The sequence below is a fragment of the Planococcus citri genome, chromosome 4 (assembly GCF_950023065.1).
Source record: "Planococcus citri chromosome 4, ihPlaCitr1.1, whole genome shotgun sequence".
Classification (NCBI taxonomy): domain Eukaryota; kingdom Metazoa; phylum Arthropoda; class Insecta; order Hemiptera; family Pseudococcidae; genus Planococcus; species Planococcus citri.
The window spans coordinates 37,020,026-37,045,963 of NC_088680.1; the positions used below are offsets into that span (position 1 = coordinate 37,020,026).

At 35.0% G+C, this 25,938-nt stretch overlaps 2 protein-coding genes across 2 annotated transcripts in view; both read left to right on the top strand.

The window, feature by feature from the left end:
- The window catches only part of LOC135845952 (mitochondrial tRNA-specific 2-thiouridylase 1), a 33,961-nt gene extending 12,509 nt beyond the window's left edge, over positions 1-21,452 (top strand). The window contains exon 8 of the mRNA XM_065364850.1: positions 21,313-21,452. The gene's annotated coding sequence lies outside the window, so the exon portion shown is untranslated. The remainder of the gene's footprint in view (positions 1-21,312) is intronic.
- Positions 21,328-25,938, top strand: part of Cadps (calcium-dependent secretion activator 1) — a 45,705-nt gene continuing 41,094 nt past the window's right edge. The window contains exons 1-2 of the mRNA XM_065364846.1: positions 21,328-21,466; positions 21,553-21,801. Of these exons, the coding sequence (XP_065220918.1) occupies positions 21,602-21,801 (200 nt within the window). The 5' untranslated portion in view covers positions 21,328-21,466; positions 21,553-21,601. The remainder of the gene's footprint in view (positions 21,467-21,552; positions 21,802-25,938) is intronic.

The following is a 25,938-nucleotide window of genomic DNA, read 5'->3' on the forward strand; positions in this document are numbered from 1 at the left end:
TTTTCGCCTTGTGTATAAACTTTTTTTTTTTCGTTTCTGTTTCTTTCTTTTTTTGTGTAAGAGTAAGAATGGAATCAGAATGGAACTTTTTGGCAAGAAGGATGTTAATTGTAATTTTTTTTTTAATTTTGAAGTCTACAAAGAAATCTTCAAAATTTAAGTAGTACACGAGTCGAGGTCTTCGTTGTGATGTTTTTAGCTTGAAGATCGTGTTTTACGATACCCAATATTGTTTGTTGATGGGTTCATGTCTGGAAATTCTGTACTAAAAAAATTTCGAGATTGAATACAGAGCCAGACGAAATCGAATTGTGTGTGGGACTATTCTGAAATAGTCAAGGTACTTACCTTGTGACAAAAATTTCAAGTCATCTTACCTACGTATTTTTGAAATACAGTATGATGCGAAGTGTGAGTTGAATTATTGAACTCGATAACCGCAATGAACGAAGGATGGTCGGAACTATTTTCAAAAATAACTTTCCGCATAGTTCTTTTACTTTCACACAGAAATGTTGCATTCACTGTAGCTAAAAATGAGCAAAAACACATCGTATTACGTTTAATTCCGCTCTTGAGTATTATTGAAAATATTCGTTTTTAATCTTCAGTTTTTGTTTACAAATTAGGTATTCCAACTTCATTTGAAGTTGAAAATTTTCTATTAAATCTACGTACTCGGAAGGATACAGCTGTGGTCTTGGTGTTTCTACAAACTGCGTTGTTTGGTTCAATAATCTTCAAATAAACCATAGCTGTCGTGAATTACATCGGATGGCATTTTCATTTTGGTTTTGTTCTTTTGTTAGCATGACTTTTTTTTTATCACATCGAGTAAATCTGTCGTATTATTGTACGCCTTGTAAGATGAATTTCAAAAAACAAAGAGTAAAATGGTGAAGGGTGGAGCTGTAAAACCTTGCCGGATGATTTGAGGCCGAAGGCTGCGCATTTTTCGTAGCAGTTGTTACAGTTGAATACAGCAGCATTTGCTAAACTGATTGCGCTTACTATGTTATTAAAAAGTTGGAAGACGATACCATTGCCTTATTCGTATTTTTTTTTGCTTAGTTTTCGTATTTTTTTGTGTGCCTTTTTTGTCAGTTTGTTTTTTAAATTTTATTCCGCGTTGAGAGAAAAGGTTTGCGTCATTGTGGAAGCAGTGACGACAAATCCTTTGAATAGTTTTTCAGCGTTTATTTCTGTCTGTTTTTATTTTAATTTATTTCATTTTACGAGGTTTATATGTAGCTGATAAGATTTCAAGCCATTGTGATGACCTTTATTTATTGCAATAATAATTAATAACTCACTTTCGTCTCTTGATATGGTCATTCGGTGTCTCTGCGTCATTTATAGTACTAACTCATAATTATTTCTATGGACGTAATAACTAGTCGATCTGTAGGGAATGAATGTACGAATTCCTAAATTACCAAAACTGAATATCTTCTTATTGCATTCTTCGCTAGGTACTCGTAACTTGATTGCAGTGGAAGCCAGCATAACGCAAACGTCGCTTCCTGAATCGATGAACGTATCTGGCACTGGTAACTCACCAATAAACGTCGTTTTCACGTATTTCTGCCCATCATTATCGATACTGGCTGATAAAAACGTTGACAATACTACCGATTTCGGTTTTCCCTTAGAAACTGTTTCTTCAGCATTGGAACTGGAAACAAAGATTAAAAGAATACACCAAAAACCAATTTTTTATGAGTATCATCCAGCCACTCCAGTATCGCTGCTCGAGCTTCATTCCTCATTTCTGGGTTCGTTTCAGGAATTACCATCGGATTATCTAGATTAAACGCATCCCTAAATGGATACCTGAACACATACGTTTTAAAGCTATCTAACCACATACAGAATTCCATCTGTAAGCTTAACTTCACTGGTGTGATTTTCACGCTGTGGAAATTATGTACATTCGAAAAAACATTATTATTGTTCATACCATTAACATTTCCAGTTACAATTCCTTGAGTTCCTTGAGACCCTTCTCCAGTAGTGGTAATTTGACTCGGATTCGGCACTTGATTACTATTACTATTACTCTGTAACAAACTATTCTGTTGCATCATACCACTTATACCAGTAACACTATGCTGCTGCTGTTGATTTTGTTGACCATTCTGTTGCTGCTCATTACTGGCATTTTGTTGAACATTAACATTACTAATGCTAACTGATTTCAAGCTTCCAATTTCAGCTGAAGTGGTTGCCAAAATACCTTATCGAGTGAATTATTCTGCTGTCTTGAATCTTCCTGGTGAATACGCAAACTTACCTCTTGCAGAATGTAAATTGCCACATTCTAACGTGGATATCATTCTTGGAGCTGAACATTATGAATATGTGATGAAAAACCATCGCTATTTTTGTGAAAAACTGAGCTTAAGAGAAACTGAATTTGGATTTGTGGTCTCTGGCATTAACAATTCGTCTGCAATATCACCAAATGTGTACTGTGGATTGGCTCAGGTTGATGTGAAGAGCACAGGGAAAGAAACGATGTAACTTGATTTTTTTCAATTTTTTTTTTTTAGTGAAATTTTGTTCATTGAGGAATGCTCTTTCATGTACTGTACGTAGTTTATGTTGATAGTATTTTTATCGGCACTATTTTGCTCAAAAAACAAAAAATTGTAAGAGATGAAAAATCGAAAGTTTGAGGTGAAAAAAATTATAACATAAAATTTTTAATTTTTTTTTCTCGGTGTTATTTTATTCATTGAGCTAAGCACTTTCACCCAATGTTCATGAAAAATGCACATTTGTTCTATTTCACTCAGAATAACGACTTGAAAATTGCACAAAAAGCAAATACAGGGAAAGAACGACATAACCTGGCTGTTTACAGGGAAAGAACGACGTAAGTGGGCCGCGTACAGGGAAAGAACGATGTAAGTAAGTGGTTTTCGGAGCAAAACGTTGCTTGCGCGTTAGTTTAAAAATGCTCTCATTGTATTCTGATGACTCGTGAATGATATTTTCATGCTCAGAATTGTTCTAATAGACTTTAGAAATATATCTGAAACAAAACTCACGCCAAATAATAATTATTTTCAAACTGAGAAACATTTCAATCTTTAAAACGCTCTCCTGTAAAATTTGCAAAATACCACTTACATCGTTCTTTCCCTGTGCTCCTCATGTATACTTACTTACTTACTTACAATTATTCTTTAATCTAATGAATTCATTATTTTTATTTCTTCTTCCAAGGTGAAAAAGTCTCGTTATTTATTAGACGCTATAGGTTGATTTTTTGCTCACGTTGACGAATAGTTATCTCCATCGCAACTGCATGTAGCAAATGAAAATTTAATACTTTTCATATTGTCACATTGCGAGATAAATTTCATCTATTCATTCTCGAACCGACTACTCGTCGCCTTTTCACCTATCTCAGAACTTCAACTTCCCAAATCGAGTACTCTGCAAACAAGAAGTGCGTATATATCCGCCGTTAAGTGGGAAAAATATTCCCTTTAATGATTCTTTTTCGTCGCAAACTCGTTGTAAAGATAAACGTACCGTACTTACTCACTCAGCCTTCCACTATCTGTACCATCTCGAGCCTTCAACTCGAATTAAAAATAAATTTTCTTCGCGTTTGGATCTCTCGAGCCGTAGCTCAACAGCAATTTACACACACACTGACATTTTGCAACTCGTTTTCAAACCCTTATCGTCATCTCGTCATTAGCTAGATTTTCTGTTGGAAAAAAAATGATATTAGGGTATAAATCATTCAAACGGAGTATGATGGGACGAAGGGAGAGGAGAGAGTGAAATTCGTATTGTATGACTCGACTAACGGGTGGTGCAAAAATTGCGATCAATTTATCGACTACAACTATTCATGCGTACATTAATTATTGAAGGTAACTTACTCGTAACTGCAACTTGAATGTAAACTTACGTAATAATATTATGTGTTCGAGTTCAACATTCTTCATTTGTCTTTGGAATAGAGGATAGTGTTAGTGTGTATGTACTCAATTAAAATGTCAGTTTATTTGGTTCTTCAACCTTCAACTCACCTACGTATTATCAGAGCAACAGATCCTTAGGAAACCAAGGAATAAAAAATATCTCATTGATTATTATTTATTGTACATGGGTTAAAAAATGAATATTAACCAAGTTCCTGAAATTGACGCGTCTTATTGAATACGAGCAAGCAAACAGTGTTGAGCACGTATTTGTACCATTTCGCCGCGATATTAAATTTTCAGTGGAAGCTTCATCAATCCTTATCTCCGAATCGCTCTCGACCTTATTACTCCTTCGCCACATTACTCGCTACAGTATCTTTTTTTTTCGTGCGTAGTTGTAGTTTTTAACTTAATAACACGTCTTAAGGTTTCCTTGTTTTTGGTAAGATGAGAGAGCGAGAGAAATAGAAGACGAAGGAAGAGAGTGGTTTACTGTGTAGTACGCTCCGCGAACGAAGGTTACGCGGTAATTTTTTCCTCGACAGTACGCGAATGGCGAGGTAAAAGGATGGGTCGGCGAAGGAAGGAAAAAGAGAAAAGTTGAAAGTTTTGTAGGTGTATCCTTGTGTGTATACTGTTTTTTCTCAGCGGCATGTATAACAGCGACGCTAAAGTAAAAACAACTTGTCTCGTTAATTAGAGTGGCTCTCGTCGTCGAGTACGCAGTGCATGATTTATAAACTCTCCCGAGTGCTGGGTAAATTGAGAATGAGGCAGAGAGGTATCAGTGTGGTGAGGAAGGAAAATTCTGGCGAAATGTTACCAGTGTACTCTTGGAGTACTGTGTAGTGTGTAGTGTGTACCATGTTTATTTGGAATGACAGCGGGAAAGTAGACACTAATTGCTACGTTACTTGGGCTGTGTTGAGTCGTTGGTGTCTTACTTGGGTAATGGAAGGTTCGAGTCTCATCCGCTGGACTGACTTACCCCCGCACTGTGTGGAGAAGGGCGAGTGGACTTATTTCTCCATAAATATATGAGAAAGAAACTGTATCCACAATTGATCCTATCCTATCCATTGTGCTGACTTTCTCCCATATTGTGTAGGGTGGAGAAAGTGAATGCGTTTTTCATATCCGAGATATATTTAGATTATTAAAATCAGAAATATACATGTATTATCAAGATAATCAATTTCGTCAAAGTACCAATTCACAAAATTTTCCAACCTCACGCGAAATTCAGTTACAAGTTTACTACAAATACTTGGAGAAAAATTATTATAAAGAAATGATTAAAAAAATATTATTACCAATTAATTTAATAAAATTATTATAATAATTTATTTTGAAATTGATTAAATATTAATTATATCACAAAATTATTCAACCTCATGTCATAGTACGAGGTAGGTTCAAAAAGTGGCGTCCTTTTTGAATATTACTTGAGTTCTATGGCATGAAACTGGAATCTTGAAGCAGGAGAGGAAAGCTTGAACTTTCCCGCGTCTTTTGACCTACTAACCATCCCTGTACACGTTTTAGTTCGTTTAATACGCGGGGTGACAATGAATGCTCTAATGTCAATTTGTGCCCAAGAAAGAGTGCGTTCAATTGATCACTTTAAATGCATAAAAAACTTTGGTACCCATGATGAAAGATAAAGAAAAGATCGTAGATTTCGAATTTTCAAACCGTTTTTGTCTATCTTTATAATTAAATTTTTGACACCAAAAAACGACGTGACATGATGCAGAACTGCAACAAAAAACGCTTTCGCCCTTATGAAACTTGGGCACAGAATTTCATTGCAGCGATATTGATAAACTCCTCCTAAATTGGGATAAGTGTATGTATAATTTTGATGACTATGTTGAAAAGTAAAGGAAGGTCAGTGGATTTTGAATTTTCTAACCGTTTTTCTTTATCTTTATTAATAAATTTTTTATGCGCAAAACGGACGTTACTTTTTGAATGTACCTCGTACGTATATGTATGTATTTTACTACAGACGTTTTTTCAAGTTACGAAAAGTATGTACATCGATCACTACACATAAAAAACTTTGTGTGCAATTTTTGAAGAGTCAATTAGACATAAAATAACGGATTCTAATTCGTCACCATCAGAGGGGATGAAGTGCCCAGTCACAGCTAAAAAGGCTACGTTAGCTTTTGATGTCCAGTCATCAAACGTTAAAGATAAAAACCTACAAAAAATCACAAAATGCTGTTATTTATATTCAGAATCGAAATAATTTCATAAAATAACAATAGAATATCATACTTGGACTTCTGCAAACGTTTAGCAAGTTTACATTCGACTGTGGTGTATAATTTTGGTACCATACTCTTTGATAACGTAGTGTTACCAGGTAACGGTTATCGCGGATCGAGTACTTTTGAATATCGCATGAAACCCTTACACTTTACTATGTTGTAGGGCACATAATTCTCCGCAATCATTAGACATAAGACTTCATCCGCCATAATTTTCGTTTTATGATTTCTTCCATATAGATCATGTTTTGCTTTTAGATATGTACTTCGTTTTTTGAACTTTGCAACTTCACTTCATCGTAATAATCTACCGAACACATGGTTATTTAATACAATATTCGATCATCACGATACACTCTCAATATGATACAAAATTTACAGTAATATTCACCAAATAATTAATAAACATCACGAAATTAACGAAACAGCAGTTGAAATTAATCGGAAACGCCATATTCGCGTTAAAAAAGTCCTGTTTTGAAAATATAAACACCGAACGGCACTAAACAGTGTTACCACTTTTGACCATACAGCCAAGAAAAAAAAAGTACTTTTTAACCCTATGATGAATGAACAGCAGAAAAGTTTTTTTATTTTTTTTCTTGAAAATGTCAAAAAATCGATATTAATCGATTAGTAAAATTGTTAATCGATGATCTAAAAGCAACCACATAATCGATTACAATCGATTAAAACCGAATGAATTCCAAGCTCTAATAGATATGCTTTGGTAGTATACCATAAGCACTCAACTCGGAGAGAATAATCGACTTCAGATTTTCGCCTGTGTGCCTCACTGTAATTTCTTTGACTGCTAAAATATAAACTCGAATCGCTCCGTTTTTTGCCAACTGCGATTATTATATTCAGTAAAAATAATAACTCAAGCCATACTTACCAAAAAATTAAGTAATGATCTTGTTGATTCGCGCCTCTTAGAGAAAAGTTGATATAAAGAAAATGAACAAAGTAGTATTTAGTTAATTTAATAAAATTATTATAATAATTTATTTTAAAATTGATTAAATATTAATGATTAAAGTAGGTATCGAAATTAATTAATGAAAAAATAACAAATTTTCTCGGAATTGAAGAGTACGGAAGTTTGAACAAGAATTTTCGAGTGGTTCAACAACTGAATTTGGTTCTAAAGTTGTTTCGGGTAGTGAAACAATTTCAGAAGAGACATGCAAGTTTTGAACTAACGAGAATGTTGTTAGTTCTGAAGTTGTTTCACCGTCAGAAACAACTGCAGAAGTGCAGAACCACCAACGGAATCAACCTGAAATGTTTGTTCAAACAAAGAAAATCTTTTATCTAATGTGAGAAAAGGACTGTTAAGGTATGAGGATGGAAGCTTCGCAAATTCGTTTTCAGTAAGTCAATATTGTTGTAGAAGGAAAAATAAATAGTTTTCGGATCATGAATTCCGATGATTTTAGAAAGGAGAAGTGAAGCGCGGAAATCCTGTGAGAACTCGGTTCCCATGAGCTGGAAATCTTCAATAATGTCCTCGAATTCGGTGACGAAACGGACAGGATCGTAGCCCGGTTTGAAAAGGAATCGGGCGAGCCTGTTATTCAACTTCATATTGTTACGCATACAGTTGGTTGAGTAAGTTTTGACAAGTACATTATAGGCTTTAAAAGCTGATTTAATGTTTTGAATTAGGAAACTATTGGATTTAGAAACAGAGGCTAATATGTTTGTTACGTAGGTAACCAAAGAAAAGAAAAGACGCGGTTCACACGAGTAACTTTTATTCGACACAAATATTATGCTACATGATCGAAGATGAAACTAAGACTGATTTTACCCATATTTCTAGCAAGTCAAGTATATATACTAGAAATCTGGCTAAGTTTAGGTAAAAAATATGAAAATTAGGGTTAAAAAAGGTGTTTTCAGTTGGTTAGGTAAATGTACGGAATATGTAAAAAGTACAAGACAATGTACTTACAAATAAGGAAATAATTATAAGAAATTAAGGTATAGTATATGGTAGAATAGATATCGTAAGGATATAGGGGTAAAAATCCATTAAATTGTGCATTAAAATATAATAGTGATTTTATGTAGGTGAAAATATGTAGATAATAATACATATAAGAAAGGTAAATATGCAACTAGGCAGGTATATGAGAGTAGGTATTAATGCATTAGCTATACAAGGATGGGTTAAGGGTAGTGGTGGACAGTCCTCACAATGTGCATTAAGCACATCGCGACCACTTTCATCAGTAGTAATTATGTGTTCTCTTCGGTAAAAATTTTCTACAGTCTTTAGCCTCTCATAATAATGTTCAACAAAAAACCTTGGCCGATCTCGTAAATAATTTTGATACCACTGGAAAGGACAAAAAGATAAGAAAAAATAACATTTTCAAGAAAATATGAATATAACGTTCATTTTCATGAAAACGAACACTGACTCCTCACCCAACTAAGTGAAAATAACAACTTCCACCCAAATTATTGGGCTTTTTAGTTTTTTGGAGTGACTTGGAATTTTCTGAAATGAATTTTTCTTTAGTGGATTTCAAAAGTAAACTTATAGGTATGTATTATTGCAGCATCGCAGAATCAAAAAAATTAATACTCACACTAGCAGCGCTATTTTTTGTAACTACAAGATTTTGTTCAGTTTTGATACTTTTTTCTGATATCGATAATATCAATACGATATCGAAAAAAATTTCTCATCCCTAGTATGACGTATGGATAGTATTTCGACGTCGTCCTAGTAGGTGAAATTTTTTGCTTCGATTTTCTCAAAAGCGTCGAATCTCGTCCTAGACGCACATAAAGCTGGTAGTTGGGCTAGGTATAGGCGATGTAATCGAGTGTTTGGTTAGCTGTACTCCTCTTCATATCATCCCATGTGGTGAACCTACGTATAAGTAAGTTCGACATCGACATAGTACAGCCAAGTGATTTGAGTTATGCGTCGATATATGTAAATTGGCACATAAAAAGGAGAATGACTGGGTACCACGTAGGTAAAATATATGTACGCGATGAAAAAATATTTACTTCCCTGCTCTCACCCTTTCACCATGGGCTTTCGCCTCGGTAATAGGGCCGCGTTAATGTTGGGAAATTGAGTGTGTTTGTGACATCTTGCAATAAATACGTATACTTAAGACGCGACGACGACGAGATGTGGCGGTCGAATGCTTGATGCGTAGTTCACTACTACTTTCCTCTAGCTACTATACATGAATGTATTATGAAATGAATAAATGGTTGTCGAGATGATAGACGAGGTAGCTGATTCGAGATTTTTTAGCATATGTGCGATACGTGAAACGACAAAGATGGATGGAAAAAAAATGAGGGAGCAGAATTCGTTAATAGGACCTTTTAAAAAAAATTTTCGAAATATTTTCCAGTTTCCTGAGGCAAGTTTATTCGTCTATCATGTGTTGCAGTGCATTTGAATTTCGACAATTTTTATTTTTATCAATTACCTTATGTGATACAATACTTTAATATAATTGGCGAATGTTTCACCAATCTGGATCATCCACTATTTCTGTTGCGTCTGATTCAGCGTCACTTTCAAAATCGCTAGCTTGAGGACAATCACTGGATCAATAATCGCATCTAGTGACACCATCGATTTTCCACATTTCCGGTTCCGTTGTTTTTTCAACATCTTTATAGCTGGAGTGATTGAGTTTAAGGCTGGTTTATAATGGCCGCGGCCAGTGCCGCGGATTGACACCGCGGAAAGTAAATGCCATGTGTTGTAAGCAGGTAGTTCATAATGTCCGCGGATTTTACACGGCCTGGCCGCACTTTCCGGGAGAAATCCGTGGATCTGGTTTGTTGTTGTTTTCTGTTTTGATAACAATATCATTTTTACGTGTATAGAAGTACTGAAAATTATTAAAAACCACAAACGTATATTTTTATTATAAATATAAAAGGAAAAGAAAATAAAAATTTATGTTAATTATGTGTTGTGATTTCAATTACGAGGACGACAACGAGAAGCTAATGGAATACTAATACGATCCCACTGCCATGATATTGCACCAGAAGTGTTTAGATACCGGCAGAGAACATCTCTCAGGAACATCGCACTTCTTCTTGAATTATTACTGCCTCTTTGGTCTTCTTCCTCTTCACATATTTCCACTTCAGGGAACCCGTCATGAAGCATGTTTTCATCAGTTAAGAAATTGTGCAAACAGGCCATTGCTGCCACTTGTTTTCTGATGTTTCGCTTTCTACCAATTATTGGACGTCCCAACAGTGTAAATCGTTTAGCCAAAATTCCAAAAGCATTTTCAATCGTTCTATGTGCACGAGAAAGGCGATAATTGAAGATTTCTTTTTCAGTTGTTATTTTAGTACCCGATATGGTCTCATCAGCCGACGACCTAGAGGAAAAGCGGCATCCGCTACTATGTAATAAGGGAAAATTATATTACTGTTTGGTAAAGCAGCATCTTTTGGCCAGTTTCCTTCGTCGTCATTCACCATATTTGCTAGTTTGATTAAACTTTTGAAAATAATTTTTCAAAAAGGGCTCAAATTCTTTGTGAATAGAATCAAGAATGATGATAATTGATAATGAACACTACCAACTGATGAAATTACGATGATTTCATTGGCTACGAACTGAAATAATCATCAGATCCCAACCAATGAAATTAGCTTGTGAGAATTGATCCGCGGTTATTAAGTTATTATGAACTAATTTTCGTGGTTCCCGGATTTTCAATCAGATCCCTGCAAAATCCGCGGACAGGCCGCGGCCATTATAAACCAGCCTTTAAAGCTTCTGCAAGCAGATTTTGGCTGTTTGCCAAAGTAAACTTAGTGTTTCTACGAGCTACATATCCTTTCTCATTGCTCCAAATCATTTCAATTGCATTCAATTCGCAATGGTACGGAAGTAGACGGAGAACATGGATGTTTTTCTGCCGTGCCATTTTATCGATTACTTACATACTTCTTTTCACCCTTATGTATTGACACCAATCTCAACAACTCTGCTTTCACAAGCGAGGAATCACATGGAACATCTGTGAAAGACAACAAGGACAATTATTATTATATCCTATACATCAATACACTTTTGTATGATGTTGTTACGTTTTTCTTGTTGTTTTGTTCAACATTGTAGACACAGCCTTGACCCTTTTCGGCAATCACAGGGCCGCCTTTGGGGTTTAAGTATATCGCCGTTTTATCAGTTCATCACTCTTGAAAACACGGCGATCAAAATGTCTCCTTTTTTTTTTTTTTTTGGTACCCCAGTCCGAATTCGGTGGGGGCATTTTATTGAATAATATTGGGAGCACATAATACTGGCTCACCCCCACCACCTCAACTTGCCACAAGGCTTTTATGAGGGGCAGGGGCGGCGGGTGGGGGTTTTAATTCTAACAGAAATAACATAGCACTAATAATATTCTTCCACCCCTGTTCTGGTACTAGGACCCAGTTAACAGTAGGGAAAAGGTTAACTCTAATAGTAATATCAATGTCATATTATACTCAGTAGTATATATACAGAACTATACAATAACAATCGCACTAAAAGCCCCCCTCCCCGCTGCTGTGGTGCTACAGGACCCAATCAACAGCGGGGAGAGGACCCCACACAACAGTTACAGCACAATTGAGATAAACCACAAAGACAAAGTACATACAACAGTGAGATTACTTTGATAAGATATAAATGTTATTACATATAAGAGTATGAGGTAGAGATACAATACTATAGTAGAGTATATTTTAGAACAGAAAGAGTCGTCACTAGTTACAATAAACAGCGAACATCTATATCAAGACATTCTTAAATATTTAGATATAGAATTAACCTAGAAAACATAGAATTACAGTTAGGTAATAAAGTAATTCATATTATTTACAAGTCTAGTCGGGATACTGTACAAAGTCTAAGTTCGGGTAGTCATGTCCGGGAAATTCGTCATATTCAGGAAAGGGTCAAATCCGGGATGAGAGCACACTGATGTGTGATATGATATGCGAAGGGAACTGATAACCTGTCTAACTAACGAAAGTGCATTTCGTTTAACCTAATTAACCAATTTTTTTATAAAAGATTTAGAGTTAGTCTTGTTGTATTTATTTAATTTTAGGGAAATCAATAGGTAGTATATTGAAATGTCATAATGTTTTCGCATGATCGAGGTGCAAAATGAGTTCGTTGATGTCATTTGCAATGCTAGAAAGTTCGTTGATAATAGCGGACGTGATGTCTGGAGCAAGGCCAAGGTCATTTATATACTTCTGCACACCACTAATTCGGTCGGTAATGCTTTTAACACCAGTGGTGTCAGCTAGATCTTTAGGTATGATCGTTTGATCGCTTACTTCGGCCATGTTAAGTTTTTTGGATGCTACTTCGTTGGTTGGTGAGTCAGCGTTTCGTTTTACGGAGTTTGAAAAAACTGAATCATTGGAATTGTCATTATAATCAGAATCGTAGAATGGATTCGTATCGATGGGCAGATTACCAGAAGTAGACGGAGGTTGAAACGAAGGTTGAAACGAAGGTTGAAAGTCCATTAATACAGGTTTCTCACCTAGTGGCCCGGACATGCCGGAGACCACGTTATCACACGTAACTGCTTTTTACGCGATTATATCACGTTTCGCGTTGTAAGTTATATTATTTCTAACACATTCGTGTTAGAATACAGTAATACAAACAGAAAGTAAAAGAATTCGCGCTTTTAACGCAATAAACTGAGAAAAGAACTCGGAGCGGCTGACGGCACGTGTTAACGCGGTGACTCTCAAACTTGACCTCTCAAAATGTCTCCTGCAAATCTTGATAACCCAAGATTAGTTTTCACATTGGAGAGATCCTATAGAATAAGAATGAAATACTTACTTACATTGTGCTATATCACAACAATGTAAGTTCAAAATTCAAAATGATTTGAGGTGCGTCAGAGGTGCGTCCGTTGCACTCAAAATCACACATTCCTGAGTAGGAGCTTGTTGGTTATCCTAATTGTTCTGCATAATGCACCAGGTTTTTCTCAAACTTCACAATGAACATACACAATAATTAAAACTACGAATAAAACTGCGAATGAAATTCCAAATAAAATTGCGAATAAAACTGTGAATAAGACGACGAATTAAACCACTACACAGGATCAAGCATTATACATACAATAATGATTGATACCTGTTGTTACACTCAAATAATAAAAAAATCAATTAAAAGATTTTAAAAAACAAAATTTAATTAGTAAAATACACAGTATCTGTCAATAAAATAGATGCAATTTCTAAATTCAGTAATTTTCAATGTTTTAAGTGCTCAAAACGAGAGTGGATTACTAAAAATCGATGAAGGAGGCTCAAAAGCCACAATATTAAAATTTTGCAATCTGTAAATTGTGTTGAAACTAAAGATGAAAAAAAAATGAGAAAAAATTAGCAATGTGTGGCACGTATTTTACTTACTTTCAAAATTTGAAAAAAAAATGCCTAAATAAAAATTAAAGATTTGAAATTTTTATTTTGGAACTGAAGTGGTTTCTCGTTTTCTCTATAGGAACTAAAAAAAGTTCGGCGAAACTAGCCGTAGGTCTACATTGATCAAAAACACCGAAATAAAAAAAAATATGCAAGGAAAAAACACGAAAGAACAAAGCACTGAAAAAATTGGCGAAATTAGCCGTCGTAGGTCTACATTTATGAAAAAAATAAATAAAAAACAAAGCACTGAAAAAATTGGCGAAATTAGCCGTCGTAGGTCTAAATTGATGAAAAAAATAAATAAAAAGAAAAACACGAAAAAACAAAGCATTGAAAAAAATTGGCGAAATTAGCCATAGATTATCAAAAATACCAAAAAGAAAAAAACGTAAAAAAAAAGATCAGTAGTTTTTGAATTTTAACGGCTAAATTTTGATGAAAATAATTTTATCAACTTTTACTGTCTGTAGATATCCTGAAAGACATGAAGTAGTCCGTATTTATAGTCTACCCTTTCTCATGTTCTAAAAATATTTCGAGGTTTTCATCTTCTTTCATTTCACGTGCAGTTGGTTCATTGATGAGAATAGAATGAAAATAAAACAATGCATGTTGTAAAACAGCGCGAAAAAAAAATTATAAAAAGAAAAAAACAAAAGAGAGAAACAGTAAAAATAATGATATGAGAGAAGTGAGCAGAGTACGAAAGAAAACGGAGTTGAATGTAACAGCACAAAGAGGAGACTCTTTGAGCACCAGAGTATCTAATATAAGAGCTCTCATATTGTAAATTTGACATAGTACGTGAAGTTTGAACTGAAACAGCAAAGAGGGAGATGGCATACTTTTAAGTTCCATTGCAGCCTAATACAAGTAGGATGAGGTTTTACCGAATTGAACTTTGGTAGTGACTTCATCAAGATTGCACGTTGTGGTATGATGACGTTGTTTTTTTTTCATCTAAGATTGCATATCTTGATGGAAAATTCACGTTAGAGATGACAGCCATTGGCAGAACACGAAATTGAACCTCGTGCAAGTCGATTATGTTGTTGCTTTGTGCAAACCAACGGGTATATTTTTTGACTGCACAGTGCACATGGACTCCTTGATGAGGAAGATCTGTGTTGTAGCGTACCCATGTTTAGTTCGAATTTTCGCCAATACACAATTACACATACTCATTTTTGATTGTTTAGCGAAATAAAGAGGCCCATTGATATTTTAAATATCTTCACCTCTTCTTGATATGCAGTAATGGATATTAATTCATTGCAATATGGAAAGGAACATGCTGTCTCCCTTTCTGCTGTATCTGTTTCAAAATGACGTGTGAACCAAAACGTGTGCTTATTTTTAGTATTATTTTTTTTTATACTCGTTTTCTCTGCTTTGCTTACTTCTTCCTCATACTCATTGATTGAATACGTTCTCTCATAAATTGTTAATCTTCGTCAATGCGAAGATCATCTCTGAATGAACTGAATACACGTTTAAGAAAGAAAAATCATTCAAAAATTTTGTAAATACTTTTTTGTTTAGCGTGAATTGTATTTTCCAATACTTAATTTGCTTCGCTACAGAATTTCTTTTGACTTCTTTTGAATTTTACTTTTTTTCATTGTTTATTTCATTGCATAATTTTATTTGTATGTACTTGTTACATCGACATGCAATAATGCAGGACGCATAAAGAGAAAGTGACATGCATGTTTTGTGGATGTCTACAGATCGTGAAAGTTGAGAACAGATTTAGAATAAGTTTTTTGGTTAAAAAGAGGTGTCGAGAACTTCCGTTGAAAAATTACATCTCTATCTTTGATTAAATGTTCAGTTGTTCACACACACCACTATCAGCGGTAAATGAAAATCAACGACTTACTTTTTCATTGAAGTTGCAGGAACGCACCTCTTATATCATTTCCTGACGCACCTGCTTCATTTTACTTACTTCTTTCTAGTTACAACAGTCTCCCCCTAGTCCATTCCATTTTGAGCAAATATTGAACGGCTGCTTTTCATTACTGAATTGTAGTACGATCGTTTTTGTTGAACCGTTAGTAAATGAACACGTTGAGTCTCAGCTGCGGATAGTTTTTCTTCTTCTGGCTTGCCCATGAGACTTAATTGAGACGTATAATTTCTCTGACACGTAGCACAGAGATCGGACCTTGGTTGGCATATAATAATTTCAGAGCAGCAGGTTCTCCAAACATACTTGAATAGGCCAAAACTAACTGGCAATTTATTGATGTCATTTTCTTCAAGTTCAAGGCATTCCTTGTACTTTTCATAAATCTTCATTTTAGTTTCTGAACTGGGTAGCAATTTACATAGCTTATATTGCGGTCCTAGGCGACCCAGCATGAAAAGTGCGTGATCTTCGGCATAATTTTTGATGAACTGAGCCACTTTTTGAAACTCCGCAAACGATCGTGTATTGTGTGGGAGTTTATCGCAGTTGTTATGACGAGGTAATACTAGTCCCTCTACTTTATACATACGTTCGTACAAGCCTTTTAAATTGTTTGATTTTAATGTTATGGCAGAAGAGGAACGTTTCACGGCATACAGTATAACCACGTATTTGAAAGTTGATTCTAGTACAGGAGCGGTCAGATTTATATCGAGCATGATGTGATTGAGATTCGTCATCAAAAGCAGTTCGGATAATACCCAACAAAACACCATTTAAAATGTTGCATCAATTTTCGTAGTAATCTATCTCGGCACACTGTAATCTCATCATTGTAACGTCACCAATAGAAAAACGTTCATTGCACTTATTCGAACAACATTGCTTCTCCATGAATTCTTCCACGCATTTATCAAAAGGTATAAATTCATTTTCTGGTATACGCTGTAATTATAAACAGGGCCATTGAAAGATATTTCAAAGTAAACAATATTCTTAAAATTACATACAGTACGAACCATAGTGCTCTCATCTAACCAGTGGGAGTCAGTATCCAACGTAATATTTTGAATTTCCAAGAGTGAGATGTCATTTTCACTAGTAGAAGGCTGCAATGAAAGAAGCACCACACTGTGTTAGATCAACTGAATTATGACAATCCAATCATTAATAAAAACGGGTTATTAATGAATAACTTACAAGAACATCGTCGATCCCTAAAACAATGTCATCTATATTATCATCTTCAGTATTTTCACATTCTGTTTCAGTGTCATCAGAGTTACGAAATGTCTGAAGTGGGTAGATTGATAATACTTCTGTGATAGCTGTTTCATTTAAGTCTCTTTCTTCGTTTTCCATGATGAAAAAAGACCAACGTACATATTACAAACACCACATTTGTGAACAAATTTTCAATTTTTTTTCATCGCTTCTTATCGTTACATTTCAAAATTTTCACAGATACTGCAAGATGCAAAGATCTACTAGTGATAAGACCATTTTTCACCTTTAGGTCCCTTTCTTAAATTGTGTTTTCACCTTTAGGTCCCTTTTCGTGTGTGTGTTTTTCTGTGGACCATGAGCACATAGAGCCACCAAAATTTTGTGGGAGATGCGGAGTTCAATGTACATAGAATCGAAATCAATCATACTCTGAAAAACCATTTTTTTTTCATTTTTATGTCATTTTTTATTTTAAACCCTTTTTCTGAGAAAAGTCGTTGTTCACCTATAGGTCCCTTATCGCAAAACGCATCACATTTAGGTTTGGGTGCAACCAGTCCCGCGCATAATAATGTATCACAAACAAACTTTTTGATAAATCTTGTTATACCCTCATATTTGTAAATCCATCGGTTCCTCTTCATTGCGGCGTTGATTTTCTTCGTTTATATGGCGTCTTAACGTAAGCAGGTCGTACTTATTTAGCCATCCCCATATGCGGAGTGCTCATAAAAACATCTGGGTTTATTCCAGATATTATGAGTTTCGTTACAATGAATTTAAAAATTTGAACGTCAACTGCTTTAACATTACTCTTCACAAAGCTGACAACCCCTACTGGGATTAAAGTTGTCCTGACGGGAATTGATGATCCATTTTCTTCTGGTGTTCTAGATGATGGAAACGTGTGCATTCTGTACTGCGGATCCCGATTTTTACAATTTGGGACGGAACAACCTTCCATATTTAATAAAATACTGTAAACATTAAAAAAAGGAAAGAATAACAAACTGATTTTATTTCAATCTAATTACCCTTCAAGCTAATACAAAATATAATAATAATAATATTGAAAATAATTTCTTAATAGGTACTTTGCAGCCGAAATGGAAACATATATATTTTTTAATAACACTAGGCAACAATTTTTGACTTTTTTCGTGTGTTCGGGTTGAAAATGGGCTTAATCGATAGTTTAGACCCTAAAACAAAAAACAGAGTGGGATTTTTCAATTTGAATTGTTTTTGTGGTCAGGAGAGATGATCAAAGTTTCAAAAATGGCCGTTTTTGCCCTATTTCACGAGTTTCTGGCGACACCAGTATTGTTTTTCGAAAAAAACTAAGGTCATATTCGGATTCTACGCACTTTTTTAAGTAAACATCTTTCCCGGATTTTCGATTTTCGAAGTTTCAAGCGCAAACGGAAGATTTTTGTTTGTAACATATTTTAAAACTTGGAGCGAGAGCCTCGCCCGCGCGAACACGGTTCCGCGCCACGATTACATCGTGGAGTAACGCCAGCGTCGCGCGCTCCGAGTTTTAAAATATGTTACAAACAAAAATCGTCCGTATGCGCTTGAAACTTCGAAAATCGAAAATCCGGGAAAGATGTTTACTTAAAAAAGTGCGTAGAATCCGAATATGACCTTGGTTTTTTTCGAAAAACAATACTGGTGTCGCCAGAAACTCGTGAAATAGGGCAAAAACGGCCATTTTTGAAACTTTGATCATCTCTCCTGACCACAAAAACAATTCAAATTGAAAAATCCCACTCTGTTTTTTGTTTTAGGGTCTAAACTATCGATTAAGCCCATTTTCAACCCGAACACAAGCATGCCGTTGCCTAGTGTAATCAATTGGAAACAAAAGGTGAAATAAAATGTTATAATGAAAGTTATTTAAAAAGTTAGAGGAAATACATTGATAACAAACTCGATGATACAAAAATGCGTAATATAAATATAAATATTGAAAAAAGGCCCAGTATGTAGTACGCACCATCGAATCCAGTATTTTTCCATCTTCCTTTGGATCAAGTAATCAACGATCGATACGGGGATTTTGAACGGTGGAAACGGCCATGGGTAGTATACTACCTAACGCCACCAGTAAGTTTTCTCCAATATTGTAGCTGAGATATCCACTTATTATCACTCTAGGGGTAAACATGGCCACTGTGCATACTCAGTATTTGTATAGCTGCTTTAGCAACGAGAAGCTAAGAGAATATTTATTCCGTCCCATAGAGATGTCATATCAAACGATTTTTTATATCGATACATATCGATATAATATCAATAAGTTTTGCTTTTTTCAACTCATAAATTTGTAAGTAAATTATAAGAATTAACACGCATACACAAGCTACACAAGGTGTACGAGTATATTTCACACAAATAAAACAAATTTGAAATAAAATTACCGAATTACCAAATACCAATTCATGTTGATGTCTTTACAATAACATCCTCCGGATCTATCAGATCGATGTTTCTATTTAAAAAAACAATTTTTTCCAAATTACCTACCAGTAGAAATTCTACTCCGGCGGTTGTGTTGCGTATATCTAGCACATGAAAAAACAGCTTCGGAAGCAACGCTTGTAGCTGGAATGATGAGATTTCGCAAAGCAATTTCTTTTATAAATTTAATCGCTCCAGTGCTTAGTTGGTCTAACCAAAATTTTATCGGATCGGTTTCAAAATCTTCACAACAAGGTGTTTCCAGGTAGTTGTTGATTTCAAGAATAACATCGGACATGCGAAGTTTTTTCGATTGCGTTGACGGTTTGTGCTGGCTCAAATAACGGAATAATTCTATTGAAAAAAGAATTTAAAATTAAAATTGTGACAGGATTCTCAAAATACTTCTGATTAAAAGGCAAATTGATGAAAATTTACTTGGGATATTTTTTGGCTGCTCAGTTTTAGACGAATTAGTAACATTTCCGGTAACAGAAGAAGATGCATTCGATGCACTTGCAATTTCATCCGAGAAGCTCGTTCTGATTTGATTTTTCAAAGTTTCTACAGCAGCTCTATTCTGCTCATAATTGATAAAGTCTTGTTCTTTGAAACGGGGATCAAGTAAAGTGGCCAGTCTGAAAGAAATTGAAAAGTAGTTTAAAAATGTAATTTGCATCCTCTTTTTAGTTTTTCCAATATACATAATGTAGGCGTTCACCAGAGCAGCAGGAACAGCACATACTGACACCACCTATTGTTCAATTTTATATTATTCTGCTGCGTCTGCCTACACAATTGATGCAAATATGAAAATGGTGATTGAATCGTTGTCACTTTCAAGGTGATCAGAGAAGCTTATTTGTTCACTGCATGGGGAATTTAATGTAATTCTTACGGTGGTAATCTCATTTTATAATTGTCTACTTTGGTTATCCCTATAGGGTTCTTTAGATTATTTTTCCAAATCGAAATGTGAACTCGAATCACGTTGAAATACAATTGACTACAACAATGAATGACGGCTCTATAAAGTAATTTCGATGTAAATTACTTAATTTATTTGTGTAGTAATTTTCAAATGGAAATTCTGAACAAATATGCAGACACCATATCCCTACTCTTTCCTATAATCAACATTTTTGATGCCCAAATCAACCTACTGATTTTATACAAAACCAATTTAGAAAATTTAAAAATTGCTATTTTTATGCTGTAATTGTCAGATTGTGCGTTTTATCGTGAAAATGTATCCAATCAAGTCAAAATACCTATCTAATACCTATACTGAATTTTCCTTTTTTTAAACTGCATAAAGAACGAGATCGTGCAGAGCTTGTGCTAGCGAAACATGACCTATTTCTGAAATATGGTTTAAATTCATGTAATATGATATCTCATTTTAAAAGTTAGATGAATGAAAACCGGTGTACTGGACAATTCAACATTATTTTCTAATCACGAGTATTTTTCGTCGAAAAAAACCATTTTCAGCGCGGAACCACTTTACGTATCTTTTGCATCGCAAAGTAAATTTAATTAAAACGTACGCCTCGAGATGTAAAATGTGAATCGAAGTGGAGGGCGGTTCCGTAATAGATTATAGTATACGGACGAGTGGAAGTGAGCCAAAAGGGAGTTTCTAGGTCGAGGGATAAAAATACGAAAAGCGTAGTTCCAGGGTAAGTATGTACGTACCCTGAGACCTACTTACTCCCTAAAGATGTGACTCGACGAGACACGGAAAGTCGGAAACCAAAGCAGGGGAAGGTTTTTTGAGTCTGGTATCGTGCTGTAAATTGTGAGCCCCCCCTTCCCTCTTCCCATACACCACCCACAAACTCTTGTTATTCGGCGGCGTGCCGAGTATTTCTGCTGTTTCCTGCGGCAGGGTTCGGTGTAGCGCGAATACGTGGTTCTTTATGAAAATTATATCGTCGAGTACATAGAATGGTGGACAATTTGAATTAATTTAGAGAATTTGTTTTCTGTGTTTTCCCCGTAGATCAATGATGTAATTGAAAGCAGCAGAGAAATAAGAATATCGTCGAGGTGGCTGGTGTGCTTGGCTCGTTGTGGAAATGTGCATCGTTGTAATGGGTACCAAGTGTCGGACGTTGGCGATGAACGATTGTGAGACTCTTCGCTGTCGCAGCTAAGTGAGTGGAATTTTTTCAATCAACTGTTAAAAGTATAGAGAATGATGATAGCCGATGGGAATGTACTAATAGAGTGCTTTTTTTAGGGTCTCAAAACATGTTGAGGAAAGCCGATTTCCTCATGTGTAACTGAATATGATAGACCCCAGTTCTACAGAAGATGAAAGCGACGAAGAAATCGCACAACGAAGAAAACCTGGCAAGAAACAAACCCTCAAGTCGCAGCAGTCCGATGTTAAAGAGTTATCTTTACCGCCTGCCGACGCTCCGGCGGTTACCCACCATCATCCGCCGACCAGAGTACAAGAAGCCGAAATCAAACCGTCTAGATCAAGGTAAGACGATTGCATTGTACTATGGTTTGGATACGACAATGGTAATTTCAAAGGGTGGTCTTTGTCGAGTACAATTTAAATTGCAATATTACCGCTATGATATGATATACGAATCCCAACCGTTTGGTTTGATGTTTTGAGAAGCTTTATATCGAAACGCACTAACGCCATTTTTTCCCATTTTCTGAAAAACGGAAAAACCGTGTAAAGGGGGAACGAGAGGATGGGATCAAATGAAATATTAATTTAAAGAAGAAGCCTACACGAGTACAAAACATGCTCTGGTGCAACTTTTTCGGCACATGAATGTTTTTTTGATAATGATAACCCTACTTTCTCTTTGGAATTCAATAAGTATAGAGATTTTCCAATAATGAAGATAATTATTCGAAATTGATTCTTATCAGCTATAAAAATCTAAAAAATCAACAACAAAATGAACTTTATTGGTACAAAACAAAATTAATTCTTCGCAGTAGGATCAAGCTTATATTCCGTTCCCAATCTCCTTTCTGTAGTCCGAATGAAGTTAGCGAGTTGGTTCAACGTCTCATATTGCAAATGTGATCTTGGCAGGTCGTTTAGCCGTTCTTCTATCGCCCTCAGTCGGGCTGAGACGGGACCCTACGACAGTAAAATAATATTAATATTATGTAATAATCGAAAAATTGACATTGTCATAATTGAAAAATAAACGTGGTCACTGGTCAGGGTGCTATGGTACTTACTCTGTTACGCATGTTGCCGTCATACGGCTCTTGACGGTTTTTTTCTTCTCATTTTCGAAATACATATTTAATGTAAGTAAGTATGTATTTGAGTGTTGAGATTGGCAGTTTATCCAAATATGCTCGATTCAAAGTTGACTCCTTTCCTTTTCTTTTAATAGAAACTCGCTTTTCTATATTAGTACTTCTGACATCAGTGATGACCTCAAACGATTCTGATTTTGTAAATATGGCTACATTTACTTCCAATACTCGAAAGTCACCATTATTATGGTCCATTTTCATGTTTTATCTATAATTTCTAGTCGTGAAAGTGTTGGTGTTGTAATCTTATATTATAATAAGGAAAAGGATCATACCTTGCTTTGGCAATAATTGAGGGTTGTGCGGATAATGCGTGTATTGTTTTGTTCCTCATGCACTGCTCGATGACTTCGTAAATTGAATCTATAGTCATTATAAAACGCATAATAATTTAACGATGTTACGATTATTAGATATAATCGATCGGTCGTTTGATGACATTTTGACTATTGGCATTTGCCAACGAAAGTGCGAAATCGTGAATGTGAGGTATAGGGTACGAGTCGCCGGTCGGGTATCGTTGTGGAGTTGAGTTTGCGATAATCCCCAGTCATTCGATGCGTATGATCGGAGCCCAAGGGCTGGAAGATGAGCGACAGATGCCAAGTATCATGTAAATAAACACAAAAATTCCTAAAAAAAAAAAAAAAATGAAAAGTTGATATATGATACATAATTAAAAATTAATTTTTTTTTACTTTTTTAAAAAAAATTAAATCAATTTTTTTTTCTTATTAATTTTTTAATAAAAAATTTCAAATTTATTTATATTTAAAATCAATTTAAAATAATTATTTATTAAAAGTTAATTATTTATTAACATAGTACATACATTAAAATTGTTATAAATTTACATTAACCCTTAATTGAATGATTTTATTTTCCAAAAACAGCCGAAAACATTTTTTTTCAATAGTATTAGTGGTCCAGAAGTGAACACTGGACAGAATACTAAAAAACATCCCTCGGCAAAACTACCCTCACAGGGGCAAAAATAATGTAGGTATGTCCCATATATGGCACACCATGCAGTAAGTGATCCAAAAACCAAGCAAATCAGAAACGTTTTATTCGATCAAGTAGTATGATAACTGTCGTAAATGTAAAGCAGAGATCGAACATTCGAATCATTGGAAAAGTTAAAATGCACACACGATGCAATCTAACTCTTTCAATGTCTATAATTTAACCCTATCTGAACCTAGAAAGGGAAGATCTCCTACACAGGAGGGAATTCCGCGTACCTAAAGAGAGAGAGAAAATATACGAGACAGAGTGGAAGCGTGAATAGGTGGCTTAGGCTAACTCCAAACTGGAGTAGCCTAAGCTGACAAGTTAAATAAAAGCAAAATCAAACATGACGAGTATAATAACAAAGCACACAGTAAGACATAATATCCTAGGCTATTTTTAAATCGTATTCGCGAATATAAAATTAATCGATCTATTTGGTAGCAGGAGGCGAACGAGCGTTCTGGCGCGTTTTCTTCCGAGGTGGCGGCTTTTCGTTTCTGGTCCCAGATCCAACTACAACAAAAGTTAATAGGCGCTCATTAGTTTATGACGAAACTAAGTGAGTGCCCAAAAACCATGAGGAGGGGTGAGGAGAGCGACGTGTACCTAGCCTAAACCTTTTTTTTTTACAGGGTACCGCAATCCCAACTCACTAGTTTTATACATTATCTTGAAAATTATGCAAGAGCATTGTTAATATTAATAAAAAAAACTACTTACTACCTACATTCTGCGTTGAAAAATACTTATTTCAAATTATTTACACACTTTTTGAAATATTTTTCATTCTAGCACCACTAACACCAGCAAAAGTACTTAATTACTTATAAATACTGAACAGTAATACCTAACTGTGATATGCTAGACAGAAAAAGTATCAAAATTCCACCAATAATAATACAAAAATAATAATGTAAAAAATAGAGATCATAAGTTGTAAGAGAGTTATATTTTGAAAACTTTCCACAAAGTTTCCGATGATTGAAATTTAAAAAAAATATGATGTGGTAGGTGGTTCATACTCATTTTAAAAAAAGGTCATTTAACAGAAACTTTCAGTGGAAAATTAACAATTTCTATCATCTCCAATAAAATGAAAAATAAACATGCACTGAATACGTAACATCTTAATGTAGTTCTACATTATCAAATTAATTCTAAGTGCTCCCATTCTGAGTCATCATTATGAGGGAACTTGGATCAGCAGCAGCCAAATTCTCTTCTATCCTCTGGTCTTCTATCAAATTTGAAATCTTTTTACGGAGGACTGCTGCCTGCAAATCAGTGAATTTTTTCAGGGAAGCTGCCACAAACTCCCCAAATGCATCATTTTCATCCGCCGCATTCAGTTTCGCCTTCATCTTTTTAAGTTCTTTCATCTCATTGTCCAGGGCTATCTCGTCTTCAGATTTTTTTCTACTCTGCTTTTGTACACTTTGTTGTGGAGCTGGAGTGGAGTTTCACTGTCTGTTGTTTGGCCAGATTCATTCTACAGTGAACATAAGTTTATTGTACCAATCACTATTTACTGCTGCAGTTATATAATATTGATAATTGATAAATTTATTGTGGGTATGCATATTCAGTGATAAGTACTAAAGTCGTCAATGTAAAACAATCACACAGATCAATTACAGCAAAATAAGGATGTTCAAGAAACAATTCATCTACACTCAACATTAAGATTGATGAACATAAGTTTATTGTACCAATCACTATTTACTGCTGCAGTTATATAATATTGATAATTGATAAATTTATTGTGGGTATGCATATTCAGTGATAAGTACTAACCAAATTACAAGACATGGATCTTGTGATGCAATGCTCAAACAGATAATCCCCAGCCTTGAACCAGCTCAGCTTTGGGACGTAAACAGAGTCAGTAGAGCTCCCTGTGCTCTTGCTGCGTTCGATTTTTTGAACTTCAAGCTTATAAACATCTGTCAAAGATTTGTTTTTTTTTTTTTTCAAAACTTCACTATCAGGCACCTGTTCATCTGTCAACATAAACACAAATAATGACCAACACAATCATGGAGAGATATCTGACAACCAAAATTGAAAAAAAATGTCCGAAAAATATAAAAAATTCTTCAAATGAAAAAATTTACGCAGATAAAATACTAGAATGTTAAAAGTACATCAAATAAAATAAATTCAAGTACATAAAATACAAAATGTACATTTTCGTAGATGCACTTGCGCCACTGCAGTCCATATGGGTCCATCTTTTGCACTGTAAATGAGACAATTTACATATACCTACCAATACTTCGTAAATAATTCTGGACAATCATTCGAACATCGT